At 45.7% G+C, this 12,627-nt stretch overlaps 1 protein-coding gene across 2 annotated transcripts; it reads left to right on the forward strand.

Annotated features, from left to right (window-relative positions):
• The first annotated feature begins 109 nt into the window (after positions 1-109).
• CUNH3orf62 (chromosome unknown C3orf62 homolog) lies at positions 110-6,039 on the forward strand. Of its 2 annotated transcripts, XM_052720874.1 has the most exons (4): positions 110-243; positions 1,016-1,420; positions 3,326-3,417; positions 5,553-6,039. In XM_052720874.1, exons 2-4 carry the CDS (start codon positions 1,020-1,022, stop codon positions 5,816-5,818), a joined length of 759 nt encoding a protein of 252 aa, XP_052576834.1. In that variant the 5' UTR covers positions 110-243; positions 1,016-1,019; the 3' UTR covers positions 5,819-6,039. The 2 variants fall into 2 exon arrangements, with proteins under 2 accessions (XP_052576834.1, XP_052576824.1); XM_052720864.1 differs by having other exon boundaries at positions 110-1,420.
• The last annotated feature ends 6,588 nt before the right edge of the window (positions 6,040-12,627 follow it).

The raw sequence follows: 12,627 nt of genomic DNA on the forward strand, positions 1-12,627 counted from the left end.
TGGGTTTATAGTTTATAAACATTAGCCACCGGAACCGTTTCTAGTCTGTTCTCTCAGAATTTCCCGGTTATTGGGGGTCTTGTTTTCAGTTTCTCATGGAACCTTGAAGTTCTGACTCCACTGCCCTCGATAAACAGACAGATTCTATGTGGAACTTTCAGTAGCTCTCCCTTAAAAGAAGTCCATTCATAAAACTGGGAGCAGTGTGGCATTGTTTGTCCGTGTTGGCCTCAGAAGAACACGGTGGGTGTCTGTCAGGTCTTCAAACACGCTAGTTAATGAGGTTTAAGAAAATAGTTTCTGGCCCGGCGGTGATGACCCACACCTTTAACCCCAGCACTCGGGGGGCAGAGGCAGGTGGATCTCTGAGTTCCAGGCCAGCCTGGTCTGCAGGGTGAGTTCCGGGACAGCCAGGGCCACCCAGAGAAACCGTCTCGGGAAACAACCCCGCGCCCGCCCACCCTGCCCCATACGTTTTCAGTAATAGACCCTTCCAGATCCGATTCTCTCCCTTAGCCTGCCCCGTTACTCCCCGTCTGCTGACGGCCCCTCCCGGCCTTGGTTGCCCCGTGGTCATGTGAGTCTCCACCGACCTTTAACCTAGTCCCTGAGGGTTGGAGTTGCTGGTCTTGGCACGTGAGCGCAGTGACCGTTGGGCACTGTTGTGCGGCCACGGCTGGGTGAGGACGCAGCGGGGCCCTTCCGGCCTAAATTGGCCATAGTTTGGGGACCCAGACAACAACTGGGTCGCAGTAGGGGACGGTGGGAAAGGCCTGGCCCGCAGCCAGCTAAGGAAGCTCCAGGGGGTGGGGCGGCGGACCCCGGCATTCCCCGCCATCTGGGGTCCTCTGAGAATGGCGGGCAATAATCCCCTCGGAGGAAGAGAAGGATGATGTGGTGTAAGGGTAGATCAAAGTCGAAATCGGGGTTGAATCTCGGCCTTTGTATAGCATCATTGTCGTGTTGCTCTGTGCGTTTCCAATTACTAAATAATAAAAGGCATGGTCGCTTTTAGGGAAATGTCTGAGAAACTACGAAGATGCAGGAAGGAGCTGACTGCAGCCATAGACCGAGCCTTTGAAGGAGTCAGGCATTCCCAGGAGTGTACAGGCCCGCAGAGGTCGGACGCCTCGTCCTCGCTCGCCTCCCTGCCGGTGCACAGACTGCCCTGCAGAAACCCACTGGCTGCTTGTTCCTCGGCTGCCCCCTGCGCTGGTGCCTCATGTTCTCCTGAGAATGAGAATCCCGTCTTTGCGCCACACCATGTCCCAGTTAATACAAAACCCCTTCCTTTATACCCCAAAAGAAAACCTCTGACCAGCAAGGAAAATGTGTTGATGCACTCTTCCATTTTGGCACGTGAAAGACAGTTTTGGAGAGCTGCGGGAGATGGGGAAAACTGGAGAAAAGAAAGTTTAAGGTGATTCTAATTTGATAGCTTAAGAGCATCAGTTAGGAAGAATTGTTTTAAAAAAAAAGTTGAACATCACGGATTTGATTCATTGCTAAGCTAGCCTTCTCTTGGAAGTGCTAAGAATGTACAGGAAATTATGTTCATCAGAATCTGACCCAACAGACAGTTATGTTTTGTTGTGTTTGGGTTAAAAGTGTGGTTGATAACCCTAGATATCCAAACACTCATGAAAACCAAAGGGTAGTCAGTGTTAAATAATTACTTTTAAATTTGTGGGTGGTGTTGAGGATTGAAGCAAAGGCCTCATGCATGCTGTGCCAGGCAAACATTACCACTGATCTACAAGCCTTAGCAATGTTTTTCTTATACACTGAGGGTTTTCCTAGTTTTTATTTTATACGTGTGGATGTTTTGCCTGCAAGCATGTCTATATGTACCACATGCATTCCCCTAGTGCCTGCAGAGGCCAGAAAGCTGCGGCATTGTATCCCCTGGAACTAGAGTTACTGACAGCTGCCATGTAGGTGCTGTATGTCTGGAAGAGCAGACAGTGCTCTTAACTGATGAGCATCTCCAGACGCCCATTTTTTTTTCTATTTTTTAAAATTTTTTAGTATGTAGATGCTTGTATGTGGTTTGAGTGTAGGCATAGGTATACCACAGTATGCCTATGGAAGTCAAAGGAAAAACTTCAGGAGCTGATTCTCCAACTCAAGTTGTCACGCTTCCATTTGCATTACTGAGTCATTTTGCCAGCCTATGTTTGCTTTTTTTAAGACAGTCTAAAGTAGACCATCTGGCTTTCAACTCCTGTGTACTGAGGGTGACTTTGAACTCAGATCTCTAAGTCTCAAGTGCAGGGATTACAGGCATGAGCTACCAGTCCTGAGTGATCTGATCTAGACCCAAACACAACCTTGGGCTGCAGAAACAGTCTTCTGTATTCAGAGCCAGGGCACTAGCCTTTACCTTCCTTTGCCCACACTTAGATCCATGGCTAGGCCCTACTTCCTGGTTTATCTTTATATTTGTTTCATCCAGGCTGTGGTGGCAGAGGCAGGTGGGTCTCTGTGAGTTTGAGGCCAGCATGGTCTACAGAGCCAGTTCCAGGACAGCCAGGGGCACACAGAGAAATTCTGTCTCGAAAAACCAAACCAAAACGACTTTTGACTATCTCCTTTAGACCTACTAAGTAACTACAAACTGCCTCACCCCAGGTACCTTGACTTAGAGCTGGGCTGATTGTATGTGATATGAGTTGGATGTGTGGCCATCTTGCCTGTCCCAAAGTTAAGGAATTGAGAAGCCATTTAACTGCAAATATATGTGATGGTTTCATAAACATTAATGCAGCCTGTAGTGGAATGGGTCATTATGATGTTGCTATTGGTTTCCACTGATTTAGTTAGCAGTTTCTGGTTATTCTCATAGCATAAAAAGTAGTCACCAGTAAATTTTAGTCTTAGCTGGGCATGGTGGCATGTCCTGAATCCCAAGCACTCAAGAGCTAGAAGCAGGGGGAATCTCTGAATTTGAGGCGACCCCAGTTTACATAGTAAGTTCCAGGCCAGCCAGGGCTACATAGTGAGACTGTGTGTTAAAACAACAGGAGCTGGAGAGATGACTCAGAGGTTAAAAGCATTGACTGCTCTTCTGGGGGTCCTGAGTTCAATTCCCAGCAACCATATGGTGGCTCACAACCATCTATAATGAGATCTGATACCCTCTTTTGGCATGCAGGCAAATACACAGACAGCACACTATACATAATAAATCTTAAAAACAACAACAAGAAAACACCAAACCAGTTGCATTTGATATTATCTGGAGTTTTTTAAGCACTAAGAATCCTGAAAGAATGTCTAATTCCCCATCTTCTTCCCCCTCGTCCACACCTAATCTGGACTGCAGGAAGGATATGGAGAGAGACTTAAAAGTTGACTCAAATATGCTGCTCAGCAATTCTAGCCAAGAGGTCACAAAGGATCTGCTAGATATGATTGGTAAGTAGAGAGCTGGGCCATCCTTTCCTTGGTCCTTCACACAGGCCAGGAGTCCACACATCTTGTTTGGTAAATTTAGTTTGCTCACAGCAGCAGACTCTGTAGAAAACAGTGAAATAATCAGTACTGCCCCTTTCTTCAATGAACAGCTAACCTCGTGAGGTCACAGGTCAAACAGATCATTACCTAGGTATCTTCTAAGGATCTGGGGTCCCTGAAGGAAGAGATAACAACCTCCAAGCCTTAGTGCTTGAATGAAGAGCTGAAGGAAATGGGGTACAGGCCTAAGGAAGGAGAATAAATTCCACCCAGAGTGGGAAACAATAGTGGAAGAAATCTTTCTTGTAGCTGAGTGGAGTGGCACCTACCTTTAATATCAGCACTTGAAAGGCAGAGGCATGCAGATTTGTATGAATTTGAGGCCAGCCAAGGCTGCAGAATGAGACACTGTCGAAAAGAATAAAATATCATCTCTCTCTAGAAGCAGCCAGTTAGCATAGTACTATATGTCCCATTAGTTTTCCTTTTCAAATATTTTTATTATTTTTAGTTATGCATGTGGCTTTGTGTATCTTAAGTGTGGGTATGTGCATATGAGTGTGGGTCCCCTCAAAGGTCTCCCTCTGGAGCTAGAATTACAGGTGGTTGTGAGTTACCAGGCATGGGTACCAGGAACTAAACCTGGGTCCTTTGCAAGAGCAGTAAGTGCTTTTAACTGCTGAGGCATCTCTCAATCCCCCTTCCATTTGTCTTTTCTTTCTTTCTCTCTCTCTCTCTCTCTCTCTCTCTCTCTCTCTCTCTCTCTCTCTCTCTCTCTCTCTCTCTCTCTCTCTCTCAGTGTTTTCAAGACAAGTGTAGCTTTGGAGCCTGTCTTAGAACTCGCTCTGTAGATCAGGCTGGCCTTGAACTCACAGAGATCCACCTGCCTCTGCCTCCCAAGTGCTGGGATTAAAGGTGTGTGCCACCACCACCCAGCTCCATTTTTCTTAAAAAAATTTTTTTTTCTTAATCTAGGCACAATTTAAAGATTATGTGTATGAGTGTTTTGCCTGCATTTATATATGTGCACCTTGTGTGTATGCCTTGTGCCCACAGAGGCCAGAAGAGGGTGTTAGCATTCCCTGGAACTGGAATTCCAGAGTTGTGAGCCACCATGTGGGTGCTGGGAACCAAATCATGTCTTTCTTCTACAAGAACAGCAAGTCCTTTTAACAACTGAGCTCTCTTCCAGCACCTACCCACCTCATCCCATTCTTGTTATTTTTGTTTTGTTTTGTTTTGGAGACTCCCTAGGGCTATGCCAAGCTTTTTCTTTTTCAGACTCTGGATGGGTAGGCCAGGCTGATCTCAAACTTGTAAACTTCCTGCTTGACCCTTCTGAGTACTGGGATGATAAGCATGTACCACCACACCCAGCAGTTAGACGTTTATCCTACACACATTCTGTATCTGTATGTTCTCTGAACTGTGTGTCCTATTTCTAAATAAGTCCTATTGCACAGTGGACCAGCAGCTCCTGGTTAAGGGCTACATAGCCTCAGGCATTGCCAGAAACTGCTGACTGCAAGAGTCTCCAGGTTAGAAAGGACTTGAGGGAGAGCTAATGAAGAATGGTACTCAAGTTGGGCCCCCAAACCTCTCTGGAACTTTGGAGGACTGACTGTCCTCTGATAGCCCCAGGAGATAAACTGAAGTCATCGCCACTTTGGCCCATCACCAGTCAGTGTTCTGATTACACTAAAGACTCTGCTTTTTAGACCATCTTGTCATCCCCACAGGTCAGGGAGTTCTGAGAGCCTGAACCAGCATGTTCCATTCATACCATCCTTGGGAATGGAGGATAATCGGGGCTGGATGAATTGTGGGGTGTAAAAGGAAGGTATCAGGCCCACCTTACACTGCTGCTCACTTGTGTGTGCGGGACACGACACACACAAGTTCTGCACAGCCTCTGAAATGTTTACCATTTATGGTTTGTGTCTACTTGCTTGCTAGCTTGTGGTAGTAGGTATCAAGCTAGACAAAGGTTCTTTTACGAGTACATTAGTTTTATGGCTTTAACTTATGCCTGAAATGTTCTCAGAAATGTCTATAAAGAACTATAAAGCTAAATGTCCTTTTGTTGTTGTTTTAAGACCATACAAGTATTCGAACTATTGAAGAACTGGCTGGAAAACTAGAATTTGAAAACGAATTGAATCGTGTGTGTGGACGCTGCCAAGATTCACCCCTCAAGGAGGAGGCCTGGGCCCTGCTTGTGGACGAGAGCCCTCGGAAGGCTTTGGATGCTGACCCTGGTAGCCTCAACAAGGCTTTTGATGACCAAAATATTGTTGAGACTGTTCTGGACCTGGAGGAGGACTACAACTTGATGACGTCTTTTAAATACCAAATAGAGTAAGGAGGGTTGACCGTCAGCAGCCACAGTGGTTATCAGAAGCCAGTCTTTCCCAGGGGTTGGCAGATTCCGAATTGCCACATCCTGTTTAGTTCCTGCTGAATCCCAGAGCTGAGAGCCTGGGCTTTAATATTCTGTTATTTTGAAATGTTTGGAGTTTTTTGACTTGACATTTTTTAAAGTGTGTTTTTGGTTGGTGTTCAATATACACAATACAAACCTTGGTAGCGCGTGCCTCTGCTCTTTCTCCTCATATTCTTTTATACATATCCCTGGAACAGTATGGGAACTGTAACCAGGATGGATCTGTCACCTGAGACTAGCTAGCCCACCACAAGTAAGCTCAATTCAGAAGAGTTCAGGCTCAAACTGAAGTTTGGCTTTGCCCTCTGCTACCTGTGTACTCTGCTCTCCTCACACACATTGCGCACAGGGATCCCTGTTTCCTGTGTCCATGTTTTCTTTATGTCCTGATTTACCTCCCTTAATTCCCTATTCCTACCCTACCCAGGGCAATGCCTCTCTGTGCAGATCTGCTTGAATCAGTTTCTGGTAGGATTCCAGGCTGTCTCATTTAGGACCTAATATATCCTCCACAGACATGTGGACCCCTGCTGAGGGCAGCAGGTAGGAGAGTCAGTACAGGTTTACCTATCCATCATCACACCTGAACCACATCATCCCACCATAAGTAGTTCTATAGCAAAGACCATGCTGAGCCAAGACAGAGGAGGGACCAGGCCGTTGTCCTCCTGAGGTCAGCATAGCCAAAAAAAAAAAAAGGCACAAAAGCACAGTAGCAGGCAAGATGACTCAGAGTGTATCATTCAATTATTTTTTAAAAAGATTTATTTATGGATATGACTGTTCTGTCTTCCTGTAGGTCTGCACACCAGAAGAGGGCACCAGATCTCATTACAGATGGCTGTGAGCCACCATGTGGTTGCTGGGAATTGAACTCAGGACCTCTGGAAGAGCAACCAGTGCTCCTAACCACTGAGCCACCTCTCCAGCCCTCATTCAATTATTTTAATCTTGGGACTTGGCTCAGTGGTATTCGACTGGTATATGCAGTAGCGGTAACATATCACTTATCATTCATGCCATCACCTGGCAATCTCTCAACACACCTAGCCACTTTGTCAAATGAACCCCATGATGAGTGTTCACTGGTTTCCATCAGGGATGGTCATTGGCATTGCCTGCCTGAGGCAAGAGAAAAGGAAGTCTAACCGGTGGCTCTTCTTGGCTGGCTGCCATTTAATCCCTGCAGGAGGGAGTGTATTTAGCAAATGTAGCCTGTGGAGTTAGAGGTCAGACTTGGAATGCTCACTTGGCTGCCTCTGCTCAGGTTGTTCTGGATGGAGGGATGTCAGCCTACTTGCTATTCATGTTTATGAAATATGTCTCAAGCCAGCATATTATTTAACTGTATGTGGAAGTGGACTTCATTTTTTTTATTTTTTATTTTTTATTTTGTTTTTGAGAGAGGGAGGGAGAGGGAGAATAGGCCTGGCTGTCCCCCTGTCTTACAACGGTGTGCACCAGCAGGCCCTGCAGATACAGAGGCAGAACTTAACCCCTGCCTTACCTCTCACCCCGTCATCACTCTCAAGGATGAACTAGACTCGGTTACTCCTCTTTTTAAGACTTTTGTTTGTTTCTGTGTTGCTCTGTCTGTCCTGTAACTTGCTCTGCAGACCAGGCTGGCCTCAAACTAACGGAGATCTGCCTGCTGGGATTAATTAGTTAATTAATCCCGAGTGCTGGGATTAAAGGCAAGTGCTAAAACCAGCCAGCCAGACTTGGTTACTCTTATCTAAAAACTAAGAAAAGCTGTAAATGTGGAGAGGAGAAACCTGTAGACTGACAAATCAGGAGACTTCTCATCCCCAGCAATGCCATGTGGACGTTAGAACAAGACCACAGGTGATGGTGCACGCCCAGTACTCAAAGAATTTAGGAGACCAAGGCAGGAAAATGGCAAGTTGAGAGACCAGCCTGGTTTATAGAGCGAGGCCCTTTCTCAAAGAGTGGAAAGGAGGAGGGCTGGAGCGATGTTGAGAGTACTCACCCTTCCAGAGGGCCTCGGTTTTGCTCTCAGCACCCATGAAGAGAAGCTCACAACTGCTACACCTCCAGCTCCGAGGATCCAACGCCCTCTTCTGGTTTCCTCTGGCACGTGTACTTATGTGACATACACTCGAATAGACACATACATACATATAAAAACCAAGATCCTTCAAATAAAATAAATGTAAAATCTTTTTTTTTTTTTTTTTAAATTTTCAATTTTTTTTTTTTTTAAAGATTTATTTATTTATTATGTATACAGCATGTATGACTGCAGGCCAGAAGAGGGCGCCAGATCTCTCATTGTAGATGGTTGTGAGCCACCATGTGGTTGCTGGGAATTGAACTCAGGACCTCTGGAAGAGCAGTCAGTGCTCTTAACCTCTGAGCCATCTCTCCAGCCCCTTTTTTTTTTTTTTTTTTTTTGAGACAGGGTTTCTCTGTGTAGCTTTGCGCCTTTCCTGGGACTCACTTGGTAGCCCAGGCTGGCCTCGAACTCACAGAGATCCGCCTGCCTCTGCCTCTTGAGTGCTGGGATTAAAGGCGTGCGCCACCACCGCCCGGCAAATAAATGTAAAATCTTAAAATGTAGATGTGGTGGCTAATGCCTGTAATTCTAGCACTTGGGAGATGAAGCAAGAGGATCAGAAGTTCACAATCATCCTCGACTACATCACAATTCAGTGGTTCTCAACCTGTGGGTTCCACCCTTTGGGGTCAAAGGACCCTTTCAGGGGTTGCCGAAGACCATCAGAAAATACAGATATTTACATTACAATTCATAACAGTAGCAAAATTACAGTTATGAAGTAGCAACAAATAATTTTATGGTTGGGGATCATCACAACATGAACTGTATTAAAAGGTCACAGCATTAGGAAGGTTGAAAACCACTGCCATAGTGTGTTCAAGGCCGACCGGAAAAAAAAAGTGCTTCATATCTGTGATATGCTTACAAAATCCAAAGTCGTCAGTCTATAACCATGAGGCAATGTTAGACAAACCCAGACAGGATATTCTAGGATCCCTGGCCAGAATTTTAGGATTGTCAAGGTCATGAAAAACTAAAGATTCAAAAGTTCTCACCAACAGGACTAAGAAGAAACAGTGCCTAAGAAGCATGTGAACCCTGGACTGTATGCTCGAGCAGTAAGGGGTGTTTACATAAGTGAAATCTATATGAAGGCTGGTGTTTAATGTATTGGTACTAGTTTCCTGGCTTTGGCAAATATTTCAGTTATATGCCAACACTGGGAAAGCTGGGCAGGGTTTACACATGCTCACTATATTTGAAGTTTTGTGTAAATCTAAAGTTATTACAAAATTTAACATTTAAAAATGCAATTAACTGGGGCTGGAGAGATGGTTAAAAGCAGTGGCTGCTCTTCCAGAGGTCCTGAGTTAATTCCCAGCAACCACATGGTGGCTCACAACCATCTGTAATAGGATCTGATGACCTTTTCTGGTGTGCAGGTATATATGCAGAGCATTCTTACATAAAGTATAAATAATTTTTTAAAAAATGCAATAAACTCCCAGCTTTTTTTTAAATGTATAAGCTAAATTTGTCCAGCATTGTCTACAGAGTGAGTTCCAGGACAGTCAGGGCTCACAGAGAACCCCTGTCTCAAAAAACCAAAAAAAGAAAAGAAAAAAAATTGTAGGGAAGCATCAAAGGGGATTACAGTGGTTTTAAATAATATTTTATATTCTGCCAGACAACGGTGGCACACGCCTTTAATCCCAGCACTCAGGAGGCAGACACAGGTGGATCTCTGTGAGTTCGAGGCCAGCCTGGTCTACAGATCGAGTTCCAGGGCAGCCAGGGCTACACAGAGAAATCAAAGTGTGTGTGTGTCTGCACATCAACCCCAGCTCAGACACACTAGGCAAGCATTTCTCAGAGGTTCACCTCCAGCCCTAAGACATGTCTATTCTGAATCCCCGTCTCCATCAGTGAACCATAGGTATCTGTCACCAACAGTCACAGTTTGTGAGAGCTGAAAGGATGGATTCTAGGGCCACACGGGACTCCTGTAGGACCCCTGTCCTGAGAGTACTGGATACTCAGGCTGGTTGTCCTATGTCTCACAAAACAGGATCCCAGTTGAATTCCATGGTCAGTGTGTAGCTGCATGCAGGGCTTTGGAGGGGAGGTGGCTGCAGTGAATGAGGACAGAACCCTAACTATGGAACCCTTTGAAATCACAGGTTTGTTTTTGTTTTTGCTTATGGTGGAGATTAGCCCTGGGGAATGTGGGCCCAATACAAGGAGAGGATAGATAAGGATAGATAGATAATTCAGGCTCACTCTGGCCAGACAGGGAGGTACATTTTGGTTTTGTTTTAGCCAAGGCTTTGTGTGTGTAAAAATATCATCTAAATGAGAGCTATTCTTCCTCACTAGTAGAAACAGATGCTTGGCAAAGTAGGCAAGCCCCAAGTCTTTGACACGCCAGGCCCAGATTACTCAGGTGGGTACACAGACCTCCTCACCTGTTTACATCCCCTGCTCACTGATGTGCCCTTAACAGCCCTTCCTGCCTCTGTCCTCTGCTGGGCTCCATGGGGAGGAGGAGGAATTGTTTTTCAGGAATTTGCTGGAGAGGCTATAGGAGCCTAGAACATAGCATTTCATAAAACTAAAGGCTTCCAGGGTCCAAAGGCATTCATGATGAGTGACACTTGACCCTGGTCATGTCGGAGAAACTTGAAAATGTTTGACGTCATTCAGTTCCATCCCCCGCAGTTCATCTTGGCACACCAAACAATTGCTGAATTGTTTCCGTGGAAACACCAAACTGCAATTTGGATTACCAGAATCAAAATAGAAACAAGGCAAATTCAAGAATAAATAGCAGTGGAACCTGCTGGCTACAAACTGCAAATCCAAATCACAGCATAAGACGTATGAGAAGCTAGGTCATCACCCTTAGGATTTCAGGTTCTAAGGCTGCGTCCCACTAAGATGCTAAAGCCGAAGCTTTGGAAGTAGACTGGTGGAATCTGAGACAGTCAGGCAAGAACTAGTCTGCAGATGTTCCTAGAACAAAAGGCTGGAAGCTGGAGGCTTAGGTTAAACAGCAGGGGAAGGCGGGCCAGGCAGAGCTGCTGTTGTCAGAGCTGAAATGCTGACACCGCCCTCAGGCCAACTGCATGGCAGTGCTCCCCACATTCAACCACAGCTGGCCCTGGCTACTGAGATCTAGTTCAAGACCTGCACTTGACGCCTACCCATGTGAGTGTCAGGGCACTCCTATGAGCATGCCTTTGTACCTGTGCCAGGGAGGGAGTTCCATCAGGCACTTGAAACCTGTCTTATCATTTCTAGCTCTCAGTGTAGGGTAAAAGGGCCAGCCAAAGAAATACTCTCTGTCCGACCAACACAGTACAAAAACCAACCCATCCCAGAGCAGGAAAACCTACGAATTCCTGAACACAAAACCAACCAATCCCTGATCACAAAATCCAGCCAATCTCTAAGCTTGTCCAAGCTCAGGGATTGAAATCCAACCAATTCCTACCCTGAAAATCTCCACCCTGGAAAAACTCTGCCCCTAAGAAGGCCTATACATAAGCCCTGTGCCTGTTCGGTGTGCTGTGGCTTTTTTCCACCCTGGCAGAGTGGCTGTCATCCTGGATTCTTCCCTCCTAGTAAATGTCTTGAATGAGGTTTGGGTGAGACCTTTCACCAGAATAGAGCAGAGCGGAGCAGAGAAGAAACTTAACACTTTTCGCTGGGGAAACCCTCCCTGCAGGACCGAAGCATAACTGTAACAACTTTTCTGGGGAAACCCTCCCCTGCTGGAGCAGAGTTGTTACATTGGGGAAACCTTTCCCTGGAGCAGGGCTGTAAGCTGCTACATTTTTTGTTTTGTTTTGTTTTTAGAGACAGGGTTTCTCCATGTAGCTTTGGCACCTTTCCTGGAACTCACTCTGTAGACTAGGCTGGCCTCGAACTCAGAGATCGCCTGCCTCTGCCTCCCGAGTGCTGGGATTAAAGGCGTGCGCCACCACTGCCAGGTGTAAACTGCCACATTTAAGGTGACTTTGTGGTGTTCCTCGGCTTCTGACTCAGGATCCCTTTCCATCCAAGCTGCAATGCTTAACACTCAGAATTCCCCCAACTTAGGGAACAGGACAGTGACTTCTTGTCCTACTTTCCCTAATTCCTTGGCCTTCTCTTTGGCTTTCCCCTTTCAACCTCAGAGAATATTCCAGAAGAATCAAGAGAACAGGAAGGAAACAGGCAGTTTGGCTGGGGTGGGGTGGGTGTACTTCACGTTTACACCCAGAAACAAGCTAGTAGGATATTAAGGCCATCCTGACACAGATGTAACTGTAAGATATTAATGTTCAAGGAAGACTGATGAAGATTTGTGAAAAGGGCTCATCTAGGACCCACATGGTACTTCTCTGAGGCACATAAGCTTAATATTGCAGGGGGAAAAGGTAAGAGTCCTGGAAATAGGGAGGCTTCAGAAGCCATTTACCCAATTGCCTGATAACTGAGAATTGCTGAAAAGACTGTCATCCCCAGATCTTCTAAGGTTGGCAATTTTTCTCCTTGCTGTGGGAAAACATTAATATTTTAGGTTCCAATTAAGTATTTATAGAAGGAACAAAGTTTTACTCAGGAAATGTATTTGACAACGGATCCAAGTCCTAGTGTGGAAACTCTCTGCCCTAGGCTGTCTGGAAAATGTAAAGAGTTTTGGCCTATGACTGACTTTAAAAAA

Source organism: Peromyscus californicus, unplaced genomic scaffold (genome assembly GCF_007827085.1).
Source record: "Peromyscus californicus insignis strain IS unplaced genomic scaffold, ASM782708v3 Scaffold_11__1_contigs__length_118956290, whole genome shotgun sequence".
NCBI lineage: Eukaryota > Metazoa > Chordata > Mammalia > Rodentia > Cricetidae > Peromyscus > Peromyscus californicus.

What these genes read in the sequence shown, in the direction of transcription:
- CUNH3orf62 (XM_052720864.1), top strand. Translation starts at nt 1,002, where the DNA reads ATGGTCGCTTTTAGGGAAATGTCTGAGAAACTACGAAGATGCAGGAAG. An exon ending in TGGAGAAAAGAAAGTTTAAG is followed by an intron (nt 1,421 to 3,325) that starts GTGATTCTAATT and finishes TCTGGACTGCAG; the next exon opens with GAAGGATATGGAGAGAGACT. An exon ending in GGATCTGCTAGATATGATTG is followed by an intron (nt 3,418 to 5,552) that starts GTAAGTAGAGAG and finishes TGTTGTTTTAAG; the next exon opens with ACCATACAAGTATTCGAACT.